Genomic DNA, 23,266 nt, shown 5'->3' with positions numbered 1-23,266 from the left:
AAGTGCCTTGACTTGAAATCCTTTGGGAAAATGAATTTCACTCCAAAGCAGTTTGTCCTTTGAACTCACAGAATTTTTCATTCTTCATATGAGAATGGAAATTATATATTAAAAAAATGTTGTGATTACAGCACTTAATAGTCTATGCACTGTTGTGCCATCATTTTTGTCAGTTTCAAGACTTTTGAGCCGCTGAAAACAACTGATGGGCCCTCTGGCTTGTACTGACCTTATTGACCAGGTACCATGATGTTCAAAAATTATATTATTTTTTCATTCTAATTGTTCTCATGTTAATAAATTGTCAAAATGTGTCCAGTCATTTTTTTGTCCCACGATTAGTTGTAATATTTGATTTCACTGGGTTACTCGTACGGAAGTAGTACGACTGCTACTACGTGGGCTCCCTCTAGTGGTGATTGATACTCACTGAATTTGATTTTCATCTTTTCGAGCTGTTCATTTTCAAAGATTTAGGTTAACCCATTTGTGGACAGCGTCCCATTTTTGGGACATCATGATTTTCACGCATTATATCCTTCAGTATATCAAACTAAGTGTTTTAATCTGAAGCCATAATTTGGGATCAGGAGAGGATAACTCATCGGTCAAAGTTAGCAGTTAGATTTTTGGGACGAGATCATAAATTAGTAAAGTTATCCTATAATTTGACCATAAACAAAAAAGAAGTGTTATTTCCTTGATTGTGGCATGTTAGGAGACAATACCGCAAAAAATTGCCACCACGCCCATGAATGGGTGAAGATTATTATTTTTTTTGATGTAACTTATCTGCAATAGATTTTCATTTAACTGAAAAGAACACTACTGGATTTTAATGATGGTACTGGGAAGAACTGGAGAGAATCAAATATTATTTTTGAAGCATGGGAAAAAGAATAAACATTCATTAGTACAGTATATGCTCACCTTGATGAGGATGGGTATGATGTGCCTTCAGCTGTCGACAAAAAAAAGTTCCACAGGTTATTAAAATGATTATACTGACATTTTCACGGTTTCATAAATGCCATTTTTTTAACGGACAAAAATAAATACCATCGCACCTGTCTCCATTTACCTTGTTATGTTCCACTCGAACTCCTCCCAGCTGCATCACACCGCTCTCCTGATTGGTGTAAAAGTAAGGGCGTGGCATCAATTCGACCAATCACCCCCCCCCTCAAGTACAGCCCCCTTATCATCAAAACCCCGACAATGCTGCCTTTCTGCCACTAGATGGCGAAAAGTACTTGAAAATGAACCAAAAAAAATAAACGTGAATTTTATTTTATATTGAACTTCATATTGCAGGTATGAGAAGTTTGTATGAATTAGACTTAAATTAAACGAAGAATAAAAATGCACACAATCGTAGATCAGTCCCATTGTAGCGCCGGAGAAAAGGAGTCGGAGGCGGAGTGTCGGACACAGGAACAAAACTTGTTTTATTGGCAGACATCAAAACACGACTCGCAGAACGGCGGGAACTCCGTGAAATGCCCACTCCGGAAAAGCAACAACAAAAACAGTCCGTGCGGAAACCCAACTCAAGGTCCCGCAGTTATAAATGATTTTTTTTGGGAATGTGAAGAGGCAATTAAAGACTTGGATGCCTGTCTGAGGGGAACCGCAACTAACTGTGGCCGGCGACAAAAATGAGTTTGACACCCCTTGTCATGAGCAAGGCAAAAAAAAATGATTTTGACGTGTTCAACTTTTTGTAACTCCCGCCATGAAGATCCTCTCGAGGGATTTGTTTTCGAGAAGAAGCAGGAAGTGACGTACATGGCAGGACCACCCTCAAGTGGACTCGTTTGTTTCTATTAGTTTTACCTGCGGGAAGGTAGCTGGTTGTTCCTTCGTGTTAGCCAAATCCCGGCTCGTTGCATTGCTGGATATTGTTCGAACACACGGGAGGATGGATTTACCCTTCATAAGTTCTCAAGAGACCCGGTTTTGTCTTGAAAAATGGATTGCACGGGTGCAGAGGACGAGAGCTTCGTGGGCTCCAAATGACAGGTAGGTGTGTATACAGCTACTAAAAATCGATTCGGTTTTCAAACAATTCACTTTTTGAACCGTTTTCTGGAACGGACTGTGGTCGAGAACTGAGGCATCGCTGTAGTTGGAGAGGGGGACGTAATCTGTAAATCAGGGGTGCAAAATGTGTTGAAGTGCTACCCTGGCCGAAACTGTGATCCGCGGACGCGGTGCCTCATCACGGCACCAGGCAACGTTATCACCGCCGCAGAGGTGATCGGATGAGAAGGTGGTTTGGTCGCGCCATTGTCGTAGTCGCTCGCTCGCGGGGGGCATTGTTTTTATTCTCGCCGCGGAGGTGGATCGGACGGGGAGGCGGTTTGGCCGTGATCCGCATATCATCTAAATATGGCTCGAGACAATAGGGTAATATTGCCCCGGTCACTTCACTCGGTTGCGAGATGTTCTTCGAAAACAACTTCCGTGTCAGAAGGGGAGTGTTCGTCTCCCATAGTAGGGGCCACAGCGTGTTTTCAATGGCGAATGTCCGGGGTGACGTCACGGACAGAAGATGCAGCCAATATGGCTACCACTTGAATGTCGAATGAGACTTCCGCAACTTTGCGCATGGACGACGCGCTTTATTCTTTCGTATAGACATTGAAGTGATTAATGTTATATGTACTTTTCATTACAATATCTATAGGCATGACAGTTGGGCTTTAAGTTTGGATTTTTGTCACTGCCGTTGCCAGTTTGTTGCCTTGTGTCAGTGTGTTGCGTTCACTGCCAGTTGGATTCTCCCCCACTGAGAGTAAGTGTAGTGTTGACCTATCCTCGTCACAGCGATTCTGTGCCCTTTGGTTAATCCCGTCAGGTTAAGATTGTTAGTTTGCCCCATAGTCATCGGACCTTGCTGAATGTCTTTTTGGATCCTGCCTAGCCTAGCGGTTTTGTGCCTCTGCCTTGTTTTTGAACTGATTTTTGGTGTCGACCAGCTTTCGAAATAAAACCACATCTAACATCATGTCCTCGTCTTGGAGTCCTGCATTTGGGTCCGCCCTCGCACCGTTGGTTCGTGACACTGCTTTTAAAACTGCCATGATGTTAATTGGCTGTGATTAAACCCAAATCAAGTTCAGATGCTGCAGTCGGCTTTTCCTGACATTTTTAGTCATCACATCTTACAGCACAAGTCGTGGGCTGAGAGCTTCCACGGCATCAAAAGGTGTTAACAGTGGAAACGTGCAAAATAAATTTCCAACGCGATTTTGGAAGATAGTGGAGACAGTTATCGACATGAAGGTCCTCAACTTACTTCAACGTAGTTTCGGCACCGTTACTACAACATATAACAGAAGATCGGTTCAAAAGAAAATCAAAATGTGAATTTGCAAAGCTTAATTACAGAGTAAAGACATGATAAGTACTGATGAAGCACCAAAAAAAAAACAAAAACAAAAAAGTCCATTTAAACCTGAACTGAAAGTGTTATACCTGTGGAATAGCGACAAACCGCTAGTTCTGAAGGCATCTTTTGTTGTTTTGTGAGGACAAGGTCACCGCCGGAGCAGCTTCCGCCGACCGCTGACACGAGTCCACAAGTTGCGGGCCGACCGGGCGATGCTTGTCCTGCGGGGCAGTCGCAGGGACTTCAAGGGTCCCCGGATGCAAGCCAGAATCCCCGACTCGTCGGGCTGCCCCAGACGCTCGTGGGAAATGCGGTTTATTCTCCGGAGCTGATTCCTGTAGTAGTCCCGCAGGTCGCACAGCTCCTCGGCCGCAGTTTCGGAAATGAAGGAGGAATGGGACGGAGAACTCGGCGGGTCGGGAACTGGGAACGGCGTTGGAATGACTGCCGGGGTTGCTCTGGCGTGGGGTTTCTTCCTTGCTCTTTGTGGGGTGGTGGACTTCCGTTTCGAGCAAGACTTAGCCGGTGTCTTAATTTCGACATTCACCTCAACGACGTGATGCCGCTTGTTGTCCCCTCCGGCGGCAATTCTGTCCATCCCGCCGCTCGGGTTTGGGTTCGGTTTTCTCGACAGGTCCTTGCGTGCTTTAAATTGTTTCTGCTTCGATTCGGGGGGGGAGCGGTTTTCCTTTACAAAAGAGTCTAAGACCTTATCAATGATCTCCTCACTGGGAGCTGGCACATCCTGTTACAATGAAAATCGCTTTAGAAATCGTTGATCCCAACATTTTACGGCAGCAGTAAAAAGACACAAATGGGACTCGAATGTTGTCGGATTTTTAAATAAAACGCAACAAGGTGTAAAGCTCGGTGGGCACAATAATTCCCGATTTAGCGAAAACCAAAAACCATCAAGCAGAGCCATTGTGATTAGTGGAATGTTAGTGATGTTAACATGTGGGATTCTGAAGCAGGAAGATGACTTTGGGGGCCTGGAGGGGTGTCGGTCTTGCTGCTGATTAGTCATTTATTAGTTCAATTGGAATCATTCCAGTGTGTGGAGATTCCCATGCGATGAGCAAGAAATAAAGAATAATGGACTGTATGTACTTAGTCTCCTCTGGGTGGGATGAAGGGTTGAGGGGATTGGGGGGGGGGCACTATGTGGGTTCTTCCTTGCATTTCTTGAACACGGGAGCGTCTTCATCACGCTGATCGGATCCCGCTACCACTTTGGCTTTCCCCCGGTCCCGCAGCGCTTTTACCTGTTGGCCATTAACGACGACAGATTTCACCCGTGAAGGATTAAAGTCCCCCCCCAGGGGAGTGGGGGGTAGGGGGGGGTGGACAACAGCACGAGCCCGAAGGAAAACAAAGTAACTCGCATATACGGAGAATTGCTAAACTGAGCATACGGATTGTAAATGTCAAAAGGTTGTAGGATGTGATTCAAAAGGTCAAAAAGTGAGTGTTTAGGATCATTTGAGGCATTTGAGGGTCTGCCAGCCATCTTTTTTTCAACGCCACTTATCCTCGCAAGGGGCAGTGGCGGAAGCTAACCCAGCTAAGTTCGTCCAAAAGGCAGAATACACCCTGACCTGAGTCTGTCGCAGGGCACATATCGACACCGTCGCCGAGCGCGAATCGGTCCCGCCCTGCCCGCACCAAACTCAGCCGTGTGTGCCTCTACACCATCGGTGGCTGCTTGATTTGAGAATACAATGACTCCTCCGTCCATCCATTTTCTTTGATGCTTATCCTCACGAGGGGCGCGGGGAGTGCTGGAGCCAATCCCAGCTGTCAACGGCCAGGAGGCGGTGTGCACCCTGAACTGGTCGCCAGCCAATCGCAGGGCACATGGAGAAAGACAACAGTCGCACTCACAATCACACCTCGGGGCAATTTAGTGTCCAATCAATGTTGCATGTTTTTGGGATGTGGGAGCAAACCGGAGTGGCCGGGGAAAACCCACGCAGGCACGGGGGGAACATGCAAACTCCACACAGACTGGTCCGGGATTGAACCCGGGACCTCAGAACTTGTGAGGCCAACGCTTTACCAGCTGACCCACCGTGCCGGCTGATCTGACCTACCAATTTCCTTTCCATTTGAGGATGACGGCCTTATGAGGATAAGCTGCTTGGAAAAATGGATGGATGGGTTCAGCACTTTGGTAAAATTCTTAGAACTGGTGATCTTAAGAAATATCTTAGTTTTTTTTAAACCTTTTTTTGAACCGTTAGCGTTCAAGAAATCATTAAAAAAATAATAAAATGTAAGCAACAGGTGTCAAACTCAAGGCTCGGGGGCCAGATCCGGCCTGCCAAATTATTTCATGTGGCCCGCACAGGCAAATCATCTTCATCAACCACCATGATTCTTGGCAAAATCTGTACCAAAATTTCAAACTGTCCTATATCATAAAAGATAACCTTGAAATGTCTTTTTATGAATATGATGAGGCAATTAAAAGTTTTGATGGTTTCCCCTGTCGTAACGGCCCTCTGAGGGAAAACCAGAACTACATTGTGGCCCGTGACAAAAATGAGTTTGACACCCGTGCTATAAGCAAACATTGCTACATAGAATTATCAAATCCTGTTTAATAACTTAGCTCAGTTTAGCAATCTCTTGCCACAGCGGCCCACATTTTGATAAATTCAGTATTATAATTATGAGCCCCTGGTAGAGCGCCGTATGAAACCAAGAAAACAAATCATAGAGCGTGGTGATTAATAGTTATCTACGTGAACGGTCTCATGTACGATTAATCTGGTTAAAGAACAAAGAAAAGATGCACGTCACATTTTGTTCATGCAAAAACTACATAAACGTAGCATTGGATGGAATGGTGATTTACCTGGATTTAGGCAAAAAAAATATGTTTTTAAGTGACATTGATTAAAGACATACATACACATGAAAAATAAAAAGATAGTGGTTAGAGAAATTGCACAAAAAGCCACGAAATGTCACAAACTTATAATCACAAAAAAAGTAGCATGAAAATAAGAGCCTGATAGTAAGTGTATAAAGTGTATACACTGATTTTGTGTAGTTAACACGATATGAAATGAGTAATTACTGTACTGCGATGTTGGTAAACAAAATCTATATTATCATCATTTTTGGGTGCTCTTAAAGATTTTGATTACGTCAGGTAAAACGACAAAAATTAGAGATCATTTTGTCATGGTTATGCAGTCACTCATATTTGACGAGTGAGAAATGTGCTCGCAATTCTGCACAGTCGAGCACGAAAAAAAAAAATCACACATGTAAAATTTGTTATGAGTAGAAAAAATACATATTGAAAGACGTCGCTTATTTTGTGTAGTCTTGACATTAATTTAGGTGTTTATTTAATAAACGTGAACAAGCCTGCTCCAAAACAATTAGTATTCACCCGGAAACAGGAAACGCAAGTGAACCGTACTGACCATGCGCGGAAATTAGGCTGAAAGCGCATGTTCAGAGCTGCTTCACGTACTGCGAGCGCATTTACGTCGAAAGTCACGAGCCATGTCAAAGGAAATTCAGTTACACTGGGGGTGTTCATTGCGTCGATCGCGAGCCAGTGTGACGGTTGTGTGTGTGTGTGTGTGTATATATAATATATATACATATTTATATTAAAACACACACATACATACAGTACAACCTCGGTTCTCGACCACAATCTGTTCCAGAAGGCGGTTCGAGAACTGAATCGATATTTCCCATGTCTGCATACACACAATAACAACGCGCGTTGAGCATCAGCTGGTTGGCGTATACGCGCGCAGCGTAATGATATTTACGGGTTTTTGCGCGGTGCGTTCGAATTCACAATAACACCACGCGGGTCAGTTGATCGAGTCGCGTGCGTTATGTTATTTCCAGATATTTTCGCGGTGCGTTCGAATTTACAGGAACAAAGCGCGTCCTGGGTCAGCTGGTCGGGTCGCGCGTGTCATGTTATTTCCGGATTTTTTCGCAGGCATTCGAGTACTGATTTTTGTCCGGAAACAGAAGCAAAAAAAAAAAAATCTCAAAATTTTCATTTGAAAATCGATTTGCTCAAGAACAGAGACGTTCGAGAACAGAGTATTCGCTCTATACTTTTATAATCCAAAGTACCTTGCATTTATTGTTTTGCCATATTCCGTTTTCAATCAAGTAATATTGTGAGTATCTAGGACTGAATTTGCAAAAAAAAAAAAAAAAATTAACATGTATATTTAATACTAAGACTTCAACTTACCAATGAAAATGTCGTGTGCATCTTCATGCTCAGCGTGTGAGTTTGGCTCTTCAGCAGGGGAGCTTTGCGGCCAAGTATGAGGTAAAAGTAAGTGGTGTATGGAGTGAAACTGAAATCTTCCCTGGAGAACACACGGAAAATAAGGAAAGTACATCATCAGTATGTGGGTCTCAAACCCGTGGCCCGGGGGCCAGATCTGGCCCACCGCATCATTTCATGCGGCCCGCGGAAGCAAATCATGTCGGCGAACTTCATGTTTCATGTGAAAATACTAAATTGTCTTCACTTGTAAGAACTTGCAAGTATTTTTTGTAACCAATCCCCCTTTTCTGATTTCAAAACAAGTTATCTATCAATTTGCTGTGTCCATGTAATTTTATGAAGTGATAATTCATCTATGTACGGTAATTCACGGCTGACAGAGCGCACAAGGTTATAAGCCTCACCCAGTACATTTGTAAAGGAAATACCATGTGGTACATACATACGCCGCAGCTGTGTAAAAGCCGCATGTGCCCACATTGAAACCAACATTGAAACACGAGATATTTACAAAGAAAGACGGTACACAGTTTAACGCTAGTGCGGCGCTAAACGCTAGCGCGACACTGACTGGGCCGGTAAAAAAAACAAAAACCAAAAAAAATTACGAGTAAAAATCACTGAGACACGCCCGTAATACAGCAGCAACACGCTAGCATAGTGCTAACGCTAGCGCAGCACAAACATGGCCAGTAAAAGTCACTTCCTCGGCACATACAGTGAAGAAGAAAAGTATTTGAACACCATGTTATACTGTAAATTCTCCCACTTAGAAATCATGGAGGGGTCTTAAGTTTTCATCGTAGGTGCATGTCCACTGTGAGAGAGATCATCTACAAAGAAAAATCCAGAAATCACAATGTCTGATTTTTTAACGATTTATTTGTGTGATACAGCAGCAAATAAGTATTTGAACACCTGAGAAAATCAATGTTAATATTTAGTACAGTAGCCTTTGTTTGCAATTACAGAGGTCAAACGTTTCCTGTAGTTGTTCACCAGGTTTCCACACACAGCAGGAGGGATTTTGGCCCACTCCTCCACACAGATCTTCTCTAGATCAGACAGGTTTCTGGACTGTCGCTGAGAAACACGGAGTTTCCGCTCCCTCCAAAGATTTTCTTTTGGGTTTAGGGCTGGAAACTGGCCTGGCCACGCCAGAACCTTGATATGCTTCTTACGGAACCACTCCTCGGTTTTCCTGGCTGTGTGCTTCGGGTCATTGTCATGTTGAAAGACCCGGCCACGACCCATCTTCAATGCTCTGACTGAGGGAAAGAGGTTGTTCCCCAAAATCTCATAATACATGGCCGTGGTCAACCTCTCCTTAATAGAGTGTAGTTGTCCTGTCCTATGTCCAGTAAAACACCCCCGAAGCATGATGCTACGACCCCCATGATTCACAGTATTGATGGTGTTCTCGGGATGCAACTCATCATTAGTCTTCCTCCGAACACGGTTTGTGGAATTATGACCAAAAAGTTCAATTTTGGTCTCACCTGACCACAAAACCTTCTCCCATGACTCCTCTGTATTATCCAAATTGTCATTGGAAAACTTAAGACGGGCGAGTGTATTACCAACAGTCACTTCGGAAAAGGTGGTCCCAGCTCTTTTCAGGTCATTGACCAAGTCCTGTGGTGTAGTCCTGGGTTGATTCCTCACGTTTCTAAGGATCATTGAGACCCCACAAGGTGATATCTTGCACGGGGCTCCACTCCGATTGAGATTGACAGTCATGTTTAGCTTCTTCCATTTTCTAACGATTGCTCCAACAGTGGATCTTTTTTTTTACCAGGCTGCTTGGCAATTTCTCCGTTGCCCTTTCCAGGCATGTGGAGTTGTACAATTTTGTCTCTGGTGTCTTTGGACAGCTCTTTGGTCTTGGCCATGTTACAAGTTTGAGTCTTACTGATTGCATGGGGCGGACAGGTGTCTTTATGCAGCTAACGACCTCACACAGGTGCATCCGATTCAGGATAATACACGGAGCGGAGGTGGACTTTTAAAGGCGGACTAACGGGTCTTTGAGGGTCAGAATTCTAGCTTATAGACAGGTGTTCAAATACTTATTTGCCGCTTTATCACACAAATAAATGGTCAAAAAAAGCATACATTGTGATTTCTGGATTTTACTTTTTAGATCTCTCTCTCTCACAGTAGATCTGCACCTACAATGAAAATTTCAGACCCCTCCATGATCTCTAAGTGGTAGAACTTGCAATATAGCAAGGTGTTCAAATACTTATTTTCTTCTTCTGTATATTCCGGTCTCACTCTTACCCTTTCCGTTCGAGTGCCCCTTTGTAGCCGTGAGAAAAAAATCCACAAATTAGCCGCATCACCGCATAAACCGCAGGGTCGAAAGCGTGTGAAAAAAGTCGCGGCTCGTAGGCCGGAAATTACAGTCGTCATAATGGCCTTCTGAGGGAAGACGAAACTACAACGTGGCCCGGGAGAAAAATGAGTTTGACACCCTTGCCTTTATAGTTAGATGAGAACTAAACCCCGCCCCAAAATTTGAAAACACACTACTCTGATTACAATTGTATTCGCGAAATTAATGATTAAAAATGGAAGTCATTTCAAATCCGCAATCTAAAAAAAAAAAACAACCTGAGGTAGCCTTGGAGCAGCAGGTGGACGATCACATCCTCAGCCTGTGGCCGAGAAAGTCTGGTGGTCTCTATGAGCTTCCTGTGCTTGGCGGGGCCCCTCCCCATCCAGGCCTCCACCAGCTTGAGCGGGGTCAGCCTTTCGTCCATGGACGCCGCCTGCTCTAAGATCTGAACCACCTGCCTGGCGTGTTGGGTGATGTCCGTGACGATGACATCTGAAGACGGAGGGATCAGGGTCAGGACTGTTTACACACGCAATATAGTTTGAAGTTATAAGACTTAAAAAAAATCTTTAATCACATTGGTTGGCTGATTTCTTGTGATTTATAATACAGCACATTAACTGCACATTCATGTACATATATTAATCTTACCCCCAAAATGTGTTTTTTCTTTTCTACCGATGTCACCTGCAGGTCTTTTTAATGCAAATTTTATTCGCAAACTAAGAGCACGTGGGGAATCCCTTGAAAAAAAGATTAAAGAAGACCGCCGCTAAGGATAAAGCGCTTTGATGTGATTTCAGGAAGACGTTGCAAATCTTACGGAGATACGCGGCGGAATCCTACTGTAGGGCCGGATTCTACATTATTATCCCGCTATTAAAAAAAATAATACGCGATGACTCAATGCTAATATGGCGCAGGCGCAAACCTTTTCCGTTGCGGCACGTGTCGCACATCTGGTTGCACTGTTTGTCATCCCACACTTCGTCAAAATAAAGCGCCAAGAGTGCACGGCGACACCTGTCAGCAGCAAAGAGAGATCACGTGAGTCTCGATAAAACTGGTCTGTCAGGGACTAGGAAGCCGTGGAGGTCTTACCTGTCGACGCTCTGGCAGTAAGTCACCATCTGGTTCAGCTTCTGTTGACCGACATTCTCCATCACGACCATCGTGCTGAGGCGGAAGATGTCGGAAAAGCCGAAGTAGACGATGCAGTCGGCCGGAAGATCGTCTCGGCCTGGAAACCCAAAGAAATATCGCGTGAGTAAAAAGTAGATTATCACCACTAGATATACAGTGGTACCTCTACTTGTGAAATTCATACGTTCCGGAAGTCGTTTCGTAACGTGAATTTTTTGAGTAGAAGCGCATTTTACATGTAAATAGTGTAATCCGTTCCAAGCGGTCCCCGCCAAAATAAACATTCAAGGTAAATAATGTAAAGAAGTCTCCAAAAAAATTATGTTCATCTACATTTGGCGTTGGGAGATTATGCAAAGAGAAGGGTGCGTGACAAACAATAAACTTGCATAAAACCCAAAAAAGTTGTACTTTTCCAATGTGCATTAGCTTGTGACAGCGCTAGCGTGCTTTGGTGACAGTCGAGTGTATAATGGAATCGACAAGCGTCATGGGTAAAGATTGACATCCCTCATAGCCAATGGGATGCTCGGAAGATGCTACGGTGATAGCCAATAGGAGAGAAGCTCTCTCGGGCCACACAAACCAGGATGCAGGAAGTGCATCATGGGTAAAGATTAACGTTCCTCCTAGCCAATGGGATGCCAGGAAGATGCTTAAGCGATAGCCAGTGGGAGAGCAGCTCTATCCCACCATGTTCAAACCAAGATACAGGAAGTGCATCATGGGTAAAGATTAATGTCGCTTATAGCCAATGGGAAACCAGGAAGATGCTCCTCTGGCAGTAGCCAATGGGAGACAGCTCTCTCGCACCACACAAACCAAGATGCAGGAAGTGCATCATGGGTAAAGATTGACTTCCCTCATAGCCAATGGGAAACCAGGAAGATGCTATTGCGGTAGCCATTGGGAAAGCAGCTCTATCGCGCCAGACATACCAAAATACAGGAAGTGGCTCATGGGTAAAGATTGACGTCCTTCCTAGCCAATGGTACGCCAAAAAGATGCTGCGGTGATAGCCAATGGGAGAGCAGCTGTATCCCACCACGTTCAAACCAAGATACAGGAAGTGCATCATGGGTAAAGAGTGACGTCCCTCCGAGCCAATGGGATGCCAGGAAGATGCTGCGGCGATAGCCAATGAGAGAGCAGCTCTATCGCGCCAGACATACCAAGATACAGGAAGTACATCATAGTTAAAAATTGACGTCCCTACTAGCCAATGGGATGCCAGGAAGATGCTAAAGCGATAGCCAGTGGGAGAGCAGCTCTATCCCACCATGTTCAAACCAAGATACAGGAAGTGCATCATGGGTAAAGATTAATGTCACTTATAGCCAATGGGAAACCAGGAAGATGCTCCTCTGGCGATAGCCAATGAGAGAGCAGCTCTATCGCGCCAGACATACCAAGATACAGGAAGTACATCATAGTTAAAAATTGACGTCCCTACTAGCCAATGGGATGCCAGGAAGATGCTACCACGATAGCCAATGGGAGAGCAGCTCTATCGCGCCACACAAACCAAGATACAGGAAGTGCATCATGGGTAAAGAGTGACGTCCCGCCGAGCCAATGGGATGCCAGGAAGATGCTGCGGCAAGAGTCAATGGGAGAGCAGCTCAATCACGCTACATACACCAAGCTACAGGATGTGCGTTTGGTGGAATTTGGAGAATCCAGCGCCTATTTTTATCCTGAATTTCCTCAACTAGAGACCATATTTTTCCGAGGAGGTGTTTCATAACCTGAACTTTTCGTTACTAGAGAGGTTTGTAAGTAGAGGTACCACTGTACTTTTGTATTACTGTACTGTACCTGCCCGTCCACTCTCCTGGTAGTAGTTTTCCACTGACTTGCTGATGGTGTGATGGATGACAAACCGAACATCAGGCTTGTCTATTCCCATTCCAAATGCCACCGTGGCTACCACCACCTATCGACAAATAGACTTAAATCGCTTTACCCGCAGTTTTGCCAGTGTTACTTCTTTATACAGTGGATAATGACAAACATCCAATTTATTTATGAGAATATTCAGCAGTAAAACTAAGAACAATACTTGGAACGGAGTGGGCTGGATTGATGTTTACATTAGTTGTTCGGAGTTAAATTGAATGTTCTGTTATTTCATTGAGGTGTCGCGTGTTCCTAAATTCCAGGGATACCTGAAGGCACCGGATGCATGTCTGGGTGAGAGAAGGGCTGGCTGATGATTGGTGGAGAATTATTGAAAAAAAAATTGCTCATGGGGTTACATCAATGGAGTCTTACCAAGACTTGTGAATGTAATCAACGGAAACATAAGACTTGAAATTTGAAAAGATGTTTTCACTTTGAAGGATAGCGAGTTTTTTAAATTCTGTATGAAATAAATCCAATCACGGTAATTCAATCAGAAAACACTTATGACTGAATTCATTTTTGGAGGTAAGATTTAGCAAGCAGCATCTTGATTCCAAATGAAGAAAATTTTAATTTATGGCGCAATCAAGCCAATTCACCTTAATACCATAGAGGATTTTGTGACAAAGGCAATTATCCACACCTCTTATCCTCACTCTGGTTATGACATTTTTTTTCTTTGTTATGATAGAGATCATCATGTGCAGTCTTCCCAGTGCACGGAAATTAAAACTATTGAGCTCTACTCACATTTTTAAACACACTAATTATTTTGAACACATCAACGGCCAAGTGTTCGAGATTGCAGAACTACTAAATGTACCCCCGGTCCCTCCAAAAAATGTCAGACCAGCACTGCAGATAAGATGAGTTAAAAAAAAAAAAAATTGACAGAACATCTTTACAACATCAGTATTTCAGTATGTGGCATGCAGCCTGTGGAATGTCAAAGCCAGAGGTCTTTCGACTTACAGTGAAGAAAATAAGTATTTGAACACCCTGCTATATTGCAAGTTCTCCCACTTAGAAATCATGGAAGGGTCTGAAATTTTTATCGTAGGTGCATGTCTACTCTGAGAGAGAGAATCTAAAAAGAAAAATCCAGAAATCACAATGTATAATTTGCAAATAAGTATTTGAACACCTGTCTATCAGCTAGAATTCTGACCCCAAAGACCTGTTAGTCCGCCTTTAAAAGTCCACCTCCACTCCATGTATTATCCTCAATCAGATGCACCTGTGTGAGGTCATTAGCTGCATAAAGACACCTGTCCACTCCATACAATCAGTGAGACTCAAACTTGTAACATGGACCAAAGACCAAGACCAAAGAGCTGTCCAAAGACAAAATTGTACAACTCCACGTGGCTGGAAAGGGCAACGGAGAAATTGCCAAGCAGCTTGGTGAAAAAAGGTCCACTGTTGGAGCAATCGTTAGAAAATGGAAGAAAATAAACATGATGGTCAATCTCAATGGGAGTGGAGCCCCATGCAAGATATCACCTCGTGGGGTCTCAATGATCCTTAGAAAGGTGAGGAAGCAGCCCAGGACTACACGACAGGACTTGGTCAATGACCTGAAAAGAGCTGGGACCACCGTTTTTCCAAGGTCACTGTTGGTCATACACCAAGACGTCATGGTTTGAAATCACGCATGGCACGGAAGGTTCCTTCCCCGGCTTAAACCAGAACATGTCAAGGCCCATCTTAAGTTTGCCAATGACCATTTGGATGATACAGAGGAGTCATGGGAGAACGTTTTGTGGTCAGATAAGACCCAAATGGAACTTTTTGGTCATAATCTGTGTTTGGAGGAAGACGAATGACGAGTTCCATCCCAAGAACACCATCCCTACTGTGAAGCATGGGGTGGTAGCATCATGCTTTGAGGGTGTTTTTCCGCACCCGGGACAGGACGACTGCACTGTATTAAGGAGAGGATGACAGCGGCCATGTATTGTGAGATTTTGGGGAACAAGCTCTTTCCCTCAGTTAGAGCATTGAAGGTCTTTCGACATGACAATGACCCAAAGCACACAGCCAGGAAAACCAAGGAGTGGCTCCGTAAGAAGCATATTCTGGCGTGGCTTAGCCAGTCTCCAGATCTAAACCCAAGATAAAATTTTTGGAGGGAGCTCAAACTCCGTGTTTCTCAGCGAAGTCCACAAACCTGTCTGATCTAGAGAAGATCTGTGTGGAGGAGTGGGCCAAAATCCCTCCTGCAGTGCGTGCAAACCTGGTGAACCAATACAGGAAATGTTTGACCTCTGTAATTGCAAACAAAGGCTCCTTTACCAAATATTAACATTGGTTTTCTCAAGTGTTCAACTACATATTTGCAACTGTATCACACAAATAAATCATGAAAAAATAATGCATTAGGACACACAGTGGACATGGACCTACGTTGAAAATTTCAGACACCTCCATGATTTCTAAGTGGGAGAACTTGCAATATAGCAGGGTGTTCAAATACTTGTTTTCTTCACCGTAAGAGGTTCCACTGGGGTGGGTTTGTCGGTCCCTACGCTTCGTGTTAAAACTGACATGACGGAAGAAGGTCTTGAATCCCGAATACCTGGATTTTGCCATCAGCCCACTTGCGATGAGTGCGAGACTTATCGTCAGGGGGCAGGTTCGCGTGGTAGGGGCTGGCCAAGATGTCCCTCTTTTGGAGTTCAAAGGACACGGTCTCTGCGTCCTTCTGAGAGAACACATATATGATCCCTGTAGTACAAAAGGAAAAACATATTTTTAAAACAGTCATTTTTAGTTAGGACTAGTCTCGTTCACTCTGTCACCTGACTGGTCCTTGTATCGGTTCTTAATCAGTGAGGTGATGTCATTTATTATTGCATCATCAGACATTTTAGCACGGACCTAAGAGACAAAGATGTTCAGTGGTTCATTTAGAGATTAGGAGTAAGACTTTTTTTAGCAGTAGTTAATAAAAAATATCTAAAAGTACAACTTCAAACTTTCACTGGCACACCTCCTAGTCAACATGGTTAATTGACTGATAAATCCGCCAATGGCAGTGAACGTTTCAAATGATCTTTTCATTTGGATCTTTGAGAGGGGAAGTAAAAATAAATTGAAAAAAATATGATCGTTACGCTCGTATTATTGGTATACACATTCAAGCACATGTTAAATGTGAATAATGTCACCACACACCTGTTACCGTTTCCATATAGTGGCCCTTAACACGCAGGCACAGGGAGAACACGCAAACTCCACACAGGCGGGTCCGGGATCGAACCCAGGACCTCAGAACTGTGTGGCTAACGCTTTCCAGCTGAGCTACCGTGCCGCTCGGCAAACATATGTACCGTAATTTTCCCCAATTGCACCCATGTATTATTTGCACCCCCACAACACACAGTTTTTGTCAAATATTTGATTACCCAGGCAAAATTTAGCAGATGTGTACAAAAGTAAACATGAATGGGTACGGAAAATGCATTTAATTTTATTTTAATAGAATTTAAATTCAACAAAACACCATTTCAGAAGAGCATTATCGTGAAACAGAATATAACCATAAATAAAATAATGTTGTTTTTCAGTCATCAGTTGTTTAAAAAAAAAATGGTATATGGTATGTATGTAAACGTACGAGCAAAATTGTACATAAACACAGTATGAACCCCTATCATATTGGAATGAAATTGGTGGCTAACACATTTTTCATAAACTCTCGGTGGCGGTGGCACGTTGGAATGAAAAGTTAACACATTTTCATGAGATCTAGGTGGCAGTGGCAAAACAAAATCAAAATATACCACTTCGTCATAACTTCTAGATGGCGGCATACGATTAGAAAATAAACGCTTTTTCCTATTTTATGCTGTAACAATGTACAATGCGCAATAAATTACAGATATGATTGTGATCCATTTTACTCCAATCCCTTTCTTTTTTTCTTTAATATTTCAATAAACAACACTTTTTTCACTTCAGATGATTTTGAAACAAAAGCTTTAGTTTGCGGTTTTTGCACGTGAACATGTGTGACTGTCGAGGGTTCCGTACCTCATAATAGAGATTGGTTCGGTTGAACGGGGCTGTGAGCGTGATTGGCTGCTGAACACAAAGGATCTTTCCACAGTCCTTGAGGATGTTGCTGGTCGCTGTGGCTGTGAGCCCAATCACCGGGACCTTGGGAAACTGTCTCTTCAAGATCCCCAACAGTTTATAATCTGCGCAAGGCAATACAATCGCGTACCACAAGCTGCAATCTTCAAAATCTGCGATTATGAAGTCATTACCTGGTCTGAAGTCGTGCCCCCACTGGCTGCAGCAGTGCACCTCGTCGACGGCGATGCGACTCAGGAGATTCGCGTTGTTGGCTTTCTCCAGACGGGACATGAACATTTTGCTCTTCGCAATTTTCTCGGGAGTCACGTAAAGTAGCTTAAATGGGGCGTTCTTGTCAATCATGCCAGCTAAAACCGTCTTAGCGTGTTCCTGTGATTACAAGAAAAAAACAGGCAAGGAAACCCTCTAACGGCCGCAAGGAGGGACTCGAGCGGATAAGGTAAGAGTGAGACTGGTGGAATATAAGTGCCAAGGAAGTGACTTTTACCGGTACGTCCCCGTTAAGCGCTGCGCTAGCGTGTTACTGCCGCATCTCAGTGATTTTTACCGGTATACTTTTTTTTTTTAAACCGGCCCTGTTAGCGCGGCGCTGGCGCTAGCGTTAGCGCTTTGCTAGCATTAGTATTAGCATGGCGCTAGCGTTAGCGCAGCGGTGCTAGCGTTAAACTCTCTGTGTATCGTCTTTCTTTGTAAATATCTTGTGTTTCAACTCTTGTGGCTTTTACACAGCTGCGGCGTATGTATGTACCAAATGGTATTTCCTTTACAAATGTACTGGGTGAGGCTTATATCCAGGTGCGCTATGTAGGCCGGGAATTACAGTAAACCTAGTATTGTGTCGATTCTGCGCTGGGATTGTAAATTCTGTTTCGTTGTTGAGCCGACCCCCAAACCTCCTCTTTGGTTGTAGAACTGGTCCACTGCTCCTCTAGAATCTCAACTTGATCAACTCCAAAGATTGGACAGCTCATTGCTGAGACCCCAGACTCAGTATTTTCATTCGTCTAGCGTAGCGCTGTGCTAGCGTGTTGCTGCTGTGTTACTGGCGTGTCTCAGTGATATTTACCGGTATGTTTTTTTTTTTTTTTTTTTAACTGGCCCTGTTAGCGCGGCGCTAGCGTTAGCACCACATTAGCGTTAAACTCTTTCGGTGTACCATCTTTCTTTGTAAATATCTCGTGTTTCAATGTGGGCACTTGCAGCTATTACATAGTTGCGGCGTATTTATGTACCAAATGATATTTCCTTTACAACTGTACTCAGTGAGGGTTGTAACCCGGTGCGCACTGCAGGCCGGGAATTACGGTACTTGATTATCCATACAGCAATTTTCTTGTGATTTCAGTCCAGGTCTTACATATTTAGTTTACTGGAACCTGAAGCTTATTATTGGTTTAAATCAGTCGTTCTTAAAGGGGAAATCCACTGGTTTGCATTAACAGTGTATCAAATAGGTCATGTAATATGTACTCTGTTTTGACAATGTGATCTTTAAATTCTCTCTCATTTAAAAGTGTTTTGAGAAGATTTTTATCGACAATTACGAATTTTCAGGGGCGCTGCCATTTTCGGGAGTCACTTGACCTCCGTACGCGGATGTGACGTGTACCGTGCCGCAACAAAGGCTCGATTACACGGGACACACTTTATGCCCAGCGCCGATTTCTCGGATTTATCCTCGTCTGATGAAGAAATAGCAGCAGCGGTTGATCGGGAAGACGGAGGAATACTTCCATACACAGCCGTGAGCGGTGCCGCTAGTCAGCATGCCGGAGTCTCGTCCGTTAACGGAATTAACCAGGACCCAGCGCGGCGGCAGCAGCTGCGGAGGAAAAAGGCGTGAGTGACACGTGTTACGCGGGGGACAGACACCCCCAAGCCGGCTTGCGGTGTCGCTCCCCGATCAACCGCTACTGCTACTGCTATTGCTATTTCTTCATCAGATGAGGATAAATCAGAGAAATCGGCACTGGGCATAAATGATGTCCCGTGTAATCAAGCCTTTGTTACGGCACGGTAAACTTCGCATCCGCATCATGTGACTTGCGGAAATGGCAGCATCCCTGAAAATCTGTAATTGTCGATAAAAATCTTCTCAAAACACTTAATTGAGAGAGGATTTAACGTCACATTGTCAAAATAGGGTACATATTACATGACCTACTGGATACACCGTTCATGCAAAGCACTGGATTTCTCCTTTAACTTCGGTAACAATAGGTTAAATTTGGACATTTTATTATCTTAATCCATTTTTTTGTGAGACACATATATCCTCACGAGGGTCCTGGGAGTGCTGGAGCCTGTCCCAGCTGTCAACGGGCAGGAGGCGGGGTACACCCTGAACTGGTTGCCAGCCAATCGCAGGACACATCAAGACAGTCGCACTCACAATCACACCTATGGACAATTTAGAGTGTCCAGTTAATGTTGCACGTTTTTGGGATGTGGGAGGAAACCGGAGTACCCAGAGAAAACCCACGTAGCCACGGGGAGAACATGCAAACTCCACACAGGCGGGGCCGGGATTGAACCCGGGTCCTCAGAACCTTGAGGCCAACGCTTTCCAGCTGACTCACCGTGCCACCCCAAAATGATCATTATTAAAATATGTTCCCAAGTTATTATTACCTTGCCACTGGAGGCATTGAGCATTACTGCAGGCACGTTGATGGACTTGAGGTACATGAGCTGATCCTCCATCAGTGATACAAGCGGAGTCACGACCAGTGTAAAACCTACCACGCACGCACAACACGCGCAGATATGCATTCCGTCAATCGCGGGCGACTTGAGATACGTTCTGCGCCGCTCGGGTGCGGTCATACCCTCGGAACAGATGGCGGGTAGCTGATAGCAGAGGCTTTTCCCTCTTCCGGTGGGCATCACCAAAAATAGATCTTTCCCCGACAGCGTCAGATTGATGGCCCTCAGCTGCAGGGGTCGGAACTTGGAAAGGTGAAACGAATCCTTCAGGCGCCGCGTCACGTCCTCGGACCAGGCAAAGTCTGACAAGGTGAAAGATTGGAGACTATGTAAGAATGAGCAGGTTTAATATCTTTGTCACGCAAGCATTAACAAAAAAAAATAATAATAATAACCATTCTAACTTTAAACAAAGGACTGAAAACAAATGGTGCAGCAAAACATGTACATTTGTTATACAACAGTACAAATCACCAATTGCATTGCTAAAACCATTTTAGGGGGGCCTGTGGCACGTCTTAAAAAGATTTTACAGCCCCACCAAAATTATTTGGTACTTTTTTTTTTTTTTTTTGGGGGGGGGGTGTTTTAAAGTCTTAGTCGCCCTAAAATCCCTTCAAATAAATTGCAGTTTCTCCCCCCATTCCTCAATGGGGCTGGCATGGTGGCGCACCTGTAAAGTTCTGGGGTCCAAGGTTCTATCCCGGCCCTGCCTATGTGGAGTTTGCATGTTCTCCCCGTGCTTAGGTGGGTTTCCTCCGAGCACTCCGGTTTCCACCACATCCCAAAAACATGCAACGTGAATTGGACACTCAAAATTGCACCTAGGTGTGATTGTGAGTGCGACTGTTGTCTATGTGCCATGCGATTGGCTGGCGACCAGTTCAGGGTGCACCCTGCCTCCTGCCCGTTAACAGCCGGGATAGGCTCCAGCACTCCTGCGACCCTTGTGAGGATAAGTGGCGAAGAAAATGGATGGATGGAAGACCTCAATGAACAGTATATCTGCCTGACTGTTTGTCTTATGCTGCCCCCGTGCGGCCAAGTCCGGAACTACATCAGAAGCTCCTTTCAATTGGTTCAATTTGACAAAAACTGACTTCAATAGTATGGAGTACCTTAAAGTAAATAGTTTTTTTTTTGTTTGTTTTGTTTTGTTTTGTGGAAAAAATGTAAAAAGTATCACTAGTGAACAAAGAAGATGATTTATACCCTCATTTGCTTAAAGTTGGACTAAAAACTATGGTAATTCCTCTAGTATAATGTGTCCTGATGTATAATGCGCACCCCCAAAGTTGACCCAAAAATTTGGAAAACACTTCTCCCTATGTACAATGCGTACCACCAATTTCCCGCCACCCATATGCTCAGAATATTAGGAATGATCTGTATTTATATTTTGTCACATTTGTACTTGTATTGTTTTTTCAATCATTGCGCACGTGGTCATGTAGCAGTAATATAATTTTTGCGCATTATTTTCGAGAAATTACAGTACATGTTCTTTACAACACATGTAATCATGATCCTCGAGGTTCCAAAATGTCATGCCTGTCCAAAATTGAGTAGACCGACAAAAGCAGTCTAACATTTTGGTTTGAAACGGTTGTATATCATCAGGAGTCTGAACTACACAATCAAAACCCCCCAAAAATATTTAAAATGAAGAAACGCAGTAATGTGGAAGGTACCTTTGCAGTCATAGCGCACCATTTCCTCTTTGCTCATTTCTGAAGCCATTCCAGAAGGCTGACTTGACGACGACGCGGCATCACAGGCGTCTTCCAGTGAGCGCAGCAGCGCATCCTTGCGGGACGTCAGCTGGGTTTTCTTTTCGAGGAGGTCTTCGATCTGGAGCTCCACCAGCTCCAGCTCCGCCTCCACGGAGTCCAGCTCGGCCTGGACGTCTGTTACGGTATTTGACAAAAAAGTGGTATCATTTGGAGATAGAGCACAGTATTTTGAGAAAATACACCTACTAAGTTTAAAGTTCACTTCATTACATTTATAGTACCTCGCAAAAGTTCCAAAAAAAGACTCAATACATCGTTTATTAATTTAGCAACTTACAAGGCATGCATTTTTGTGAATCTGAGCGAAAGTAATATTTAAGTACAGTTTTGTATTGTCCAATATTTAACCACTATGTTGATCTTCAAAGCACATAATGTAACTTCCACTATTTTTTTTTTCGGGAACACTTAGGCCTACTACGCTACTGTACTTTGTGCTGGTGCAGTACTTGAAGACCCAAGTAATTTTTGAGTCGTACTTGGGGTAAAATGTTTGACAACTATGGTTAACTAAACATGGTTAACAATAATCAACGTGGTTTGGGGCCTGTACATGTGCTAAAATTCTTAATTTAATATATTTAATACTTATTTCTCTCGTCACCCTCAAATTTTCAAACACCACGCAAAGAAACACACTTTGGAGTCGACTCACCATTTGCCTGACCGTGGCCGTCCATGTTTTGACTAATTATCTGTCAAAATATTAAACAAAATACCTGCGAAAAGAAGAACGTTAAATTTCAGCAGTGTGGAATTATTAATTCTTTACATATAATCGATTATAATTTCTGAAATACTTGCAAATCAACATCACGTTGGTTGAATATCAATGAAGACAAATACCAAAAAAAAGAGCTTCACGGTGAGGCCATATGCAAATGTGGAAAAATAAAAATTATTTTACGTACTTTTCTACATGTTGAATCGAATCATGCTAACTAACGCAAAGTCCACGAGACCGTACACATGCTAGCTAGCTAGCTAGCTACGGTGCCATCACGTTAACAAGAAGTAAAGCTCCTTATCGAACGCAACTAGTTAGGCTAAAAAGTAGAAGATTAATGGTGGAAACGAGTTAAGGAATACTTAACTAAATACTTTACTGACCATTCAAACACCGTTTAGAACGTTTTCCTTGGTGCTGAAAACACTTCACGGTTACTATGGTTCTACTAAACATATTTTGGACGTCTCTCCTGGGTTTTTGTCTCCCAGGTTACCAATCAGAGGTTGCATTCGTTTTCAGAGAAAATATCACTTCACACTAGAGATAAAATGTAGATGTAAAATGTGTGTCTCTTAAAAAATAGTAATAAAATAAAGTACTCTTAATATGAATTGTATTTGTAACGTGAAATTTGTCTGACACACATTTGGGGGTGGAAGCGGCACATTCAAGAAACACGTTAAGAAGCATGTTAAAACATCATGAAATACAAAACAATTCATGTTTTTATTCCTTAAAATACATTTAATCTTCAATACCATATCGTAATTAAATGCCCATTCATATTTGGTTGAATTTCAAAGCACGCAGGAAGTGTTACTTTGCTTCTTTGAATGCAACGTGAGGTTATTCCGGACGTTGTCATCGA

At 43.5% G+C, this 23,266-nt stretch overlaps 1 protein-coding gene across 7 annotated transcripts; it reads right to left on the bottom strand.

Annotated features, from left to right (window-relative positions):
• Positions 1-1,482: 1,482 nt before the first annotated feature.
• Positions 1,483-23,265, bottom strand: recql (RecQ helicase-like). 7 transcript variants are annotated; one of them, XR_009792973.1, is made up of 17 exons: positions 22,779-23,049; positions 22,324-22,387; positions 21,567-21,782; positions 19,998-20,177; positions 19,801-19,907; positions 18,908-18,991; positions 17,340-17,538; positions 17,104-17,270; positions 15,870-15,948; positions 15,647-15,795; positions 12,982-13,099; positions 11,122-11,260; positions 10,952-11,043; positions 10,296-10,512; positions 7,638-7,758; positions 4,505-4,659; positions 4,001-4,139 (listed from the first exon to the last, which is right to left on the bottom strand). XR_009792973.1 is itself a non-coding variant. In XM_061806719.1 (16 exons), the coding sequence occupies exons 2-16, from the start codon at positions 22,346-22,348 to the stop codon at positions 3,543-3,545; spliced, it is 2,490 nt and encodes an 829-aa protein (XP_061662703.1). In that variant the 5' UTR covers positions 22,349-22,387; positions 23,157-23,265; the 3' UTR covers positions 1,483-3,542. The 7 variants fall into 7 exon arrangements, 6 of the variants coding, with proteins under 6 accessions (XP_061662703.1, XP_061662702.1, XP_061662704.1 ...); XM_061806719.1 differs by lacking the exons at positions 4,505-4,659; positions 22,779-23,049 and adding an exon at positions 23,157-23,265 and having other exon boundaries at positions 1,483-4,139; XM_061806718.1 differs by lacking the exons at positions 4,505-4,659; positions 22,779-23,049 and adding an exon at positions 22,580-22,701 and having other exon boundaries at positions 1,483-4,139.
• Position 23,266: the final 1 nt, after the last annotated feature.

This window comes from Syngnathoides biaculeatus, chromosome 20 (assembly GCF_019802595.1).
Source record: "Syngnathoides biaculeatus isolate LvHL_M chromosome 20, ASM1980259v1, whole genome shotgun sequence".
Classification (NCBI taxonomy): Eukaryota; Metazoa; Chordata; class Actinopteri; order Syngnathiformes; family Syngnathidae; genus Syngnathoides; species Syngnathoides biaculeatus.
The sequence above is the reverse complement of the archived record's forward strand: the minus strand, read 5'-3'. Positions and strand labels throughout refer to the sequence as shown.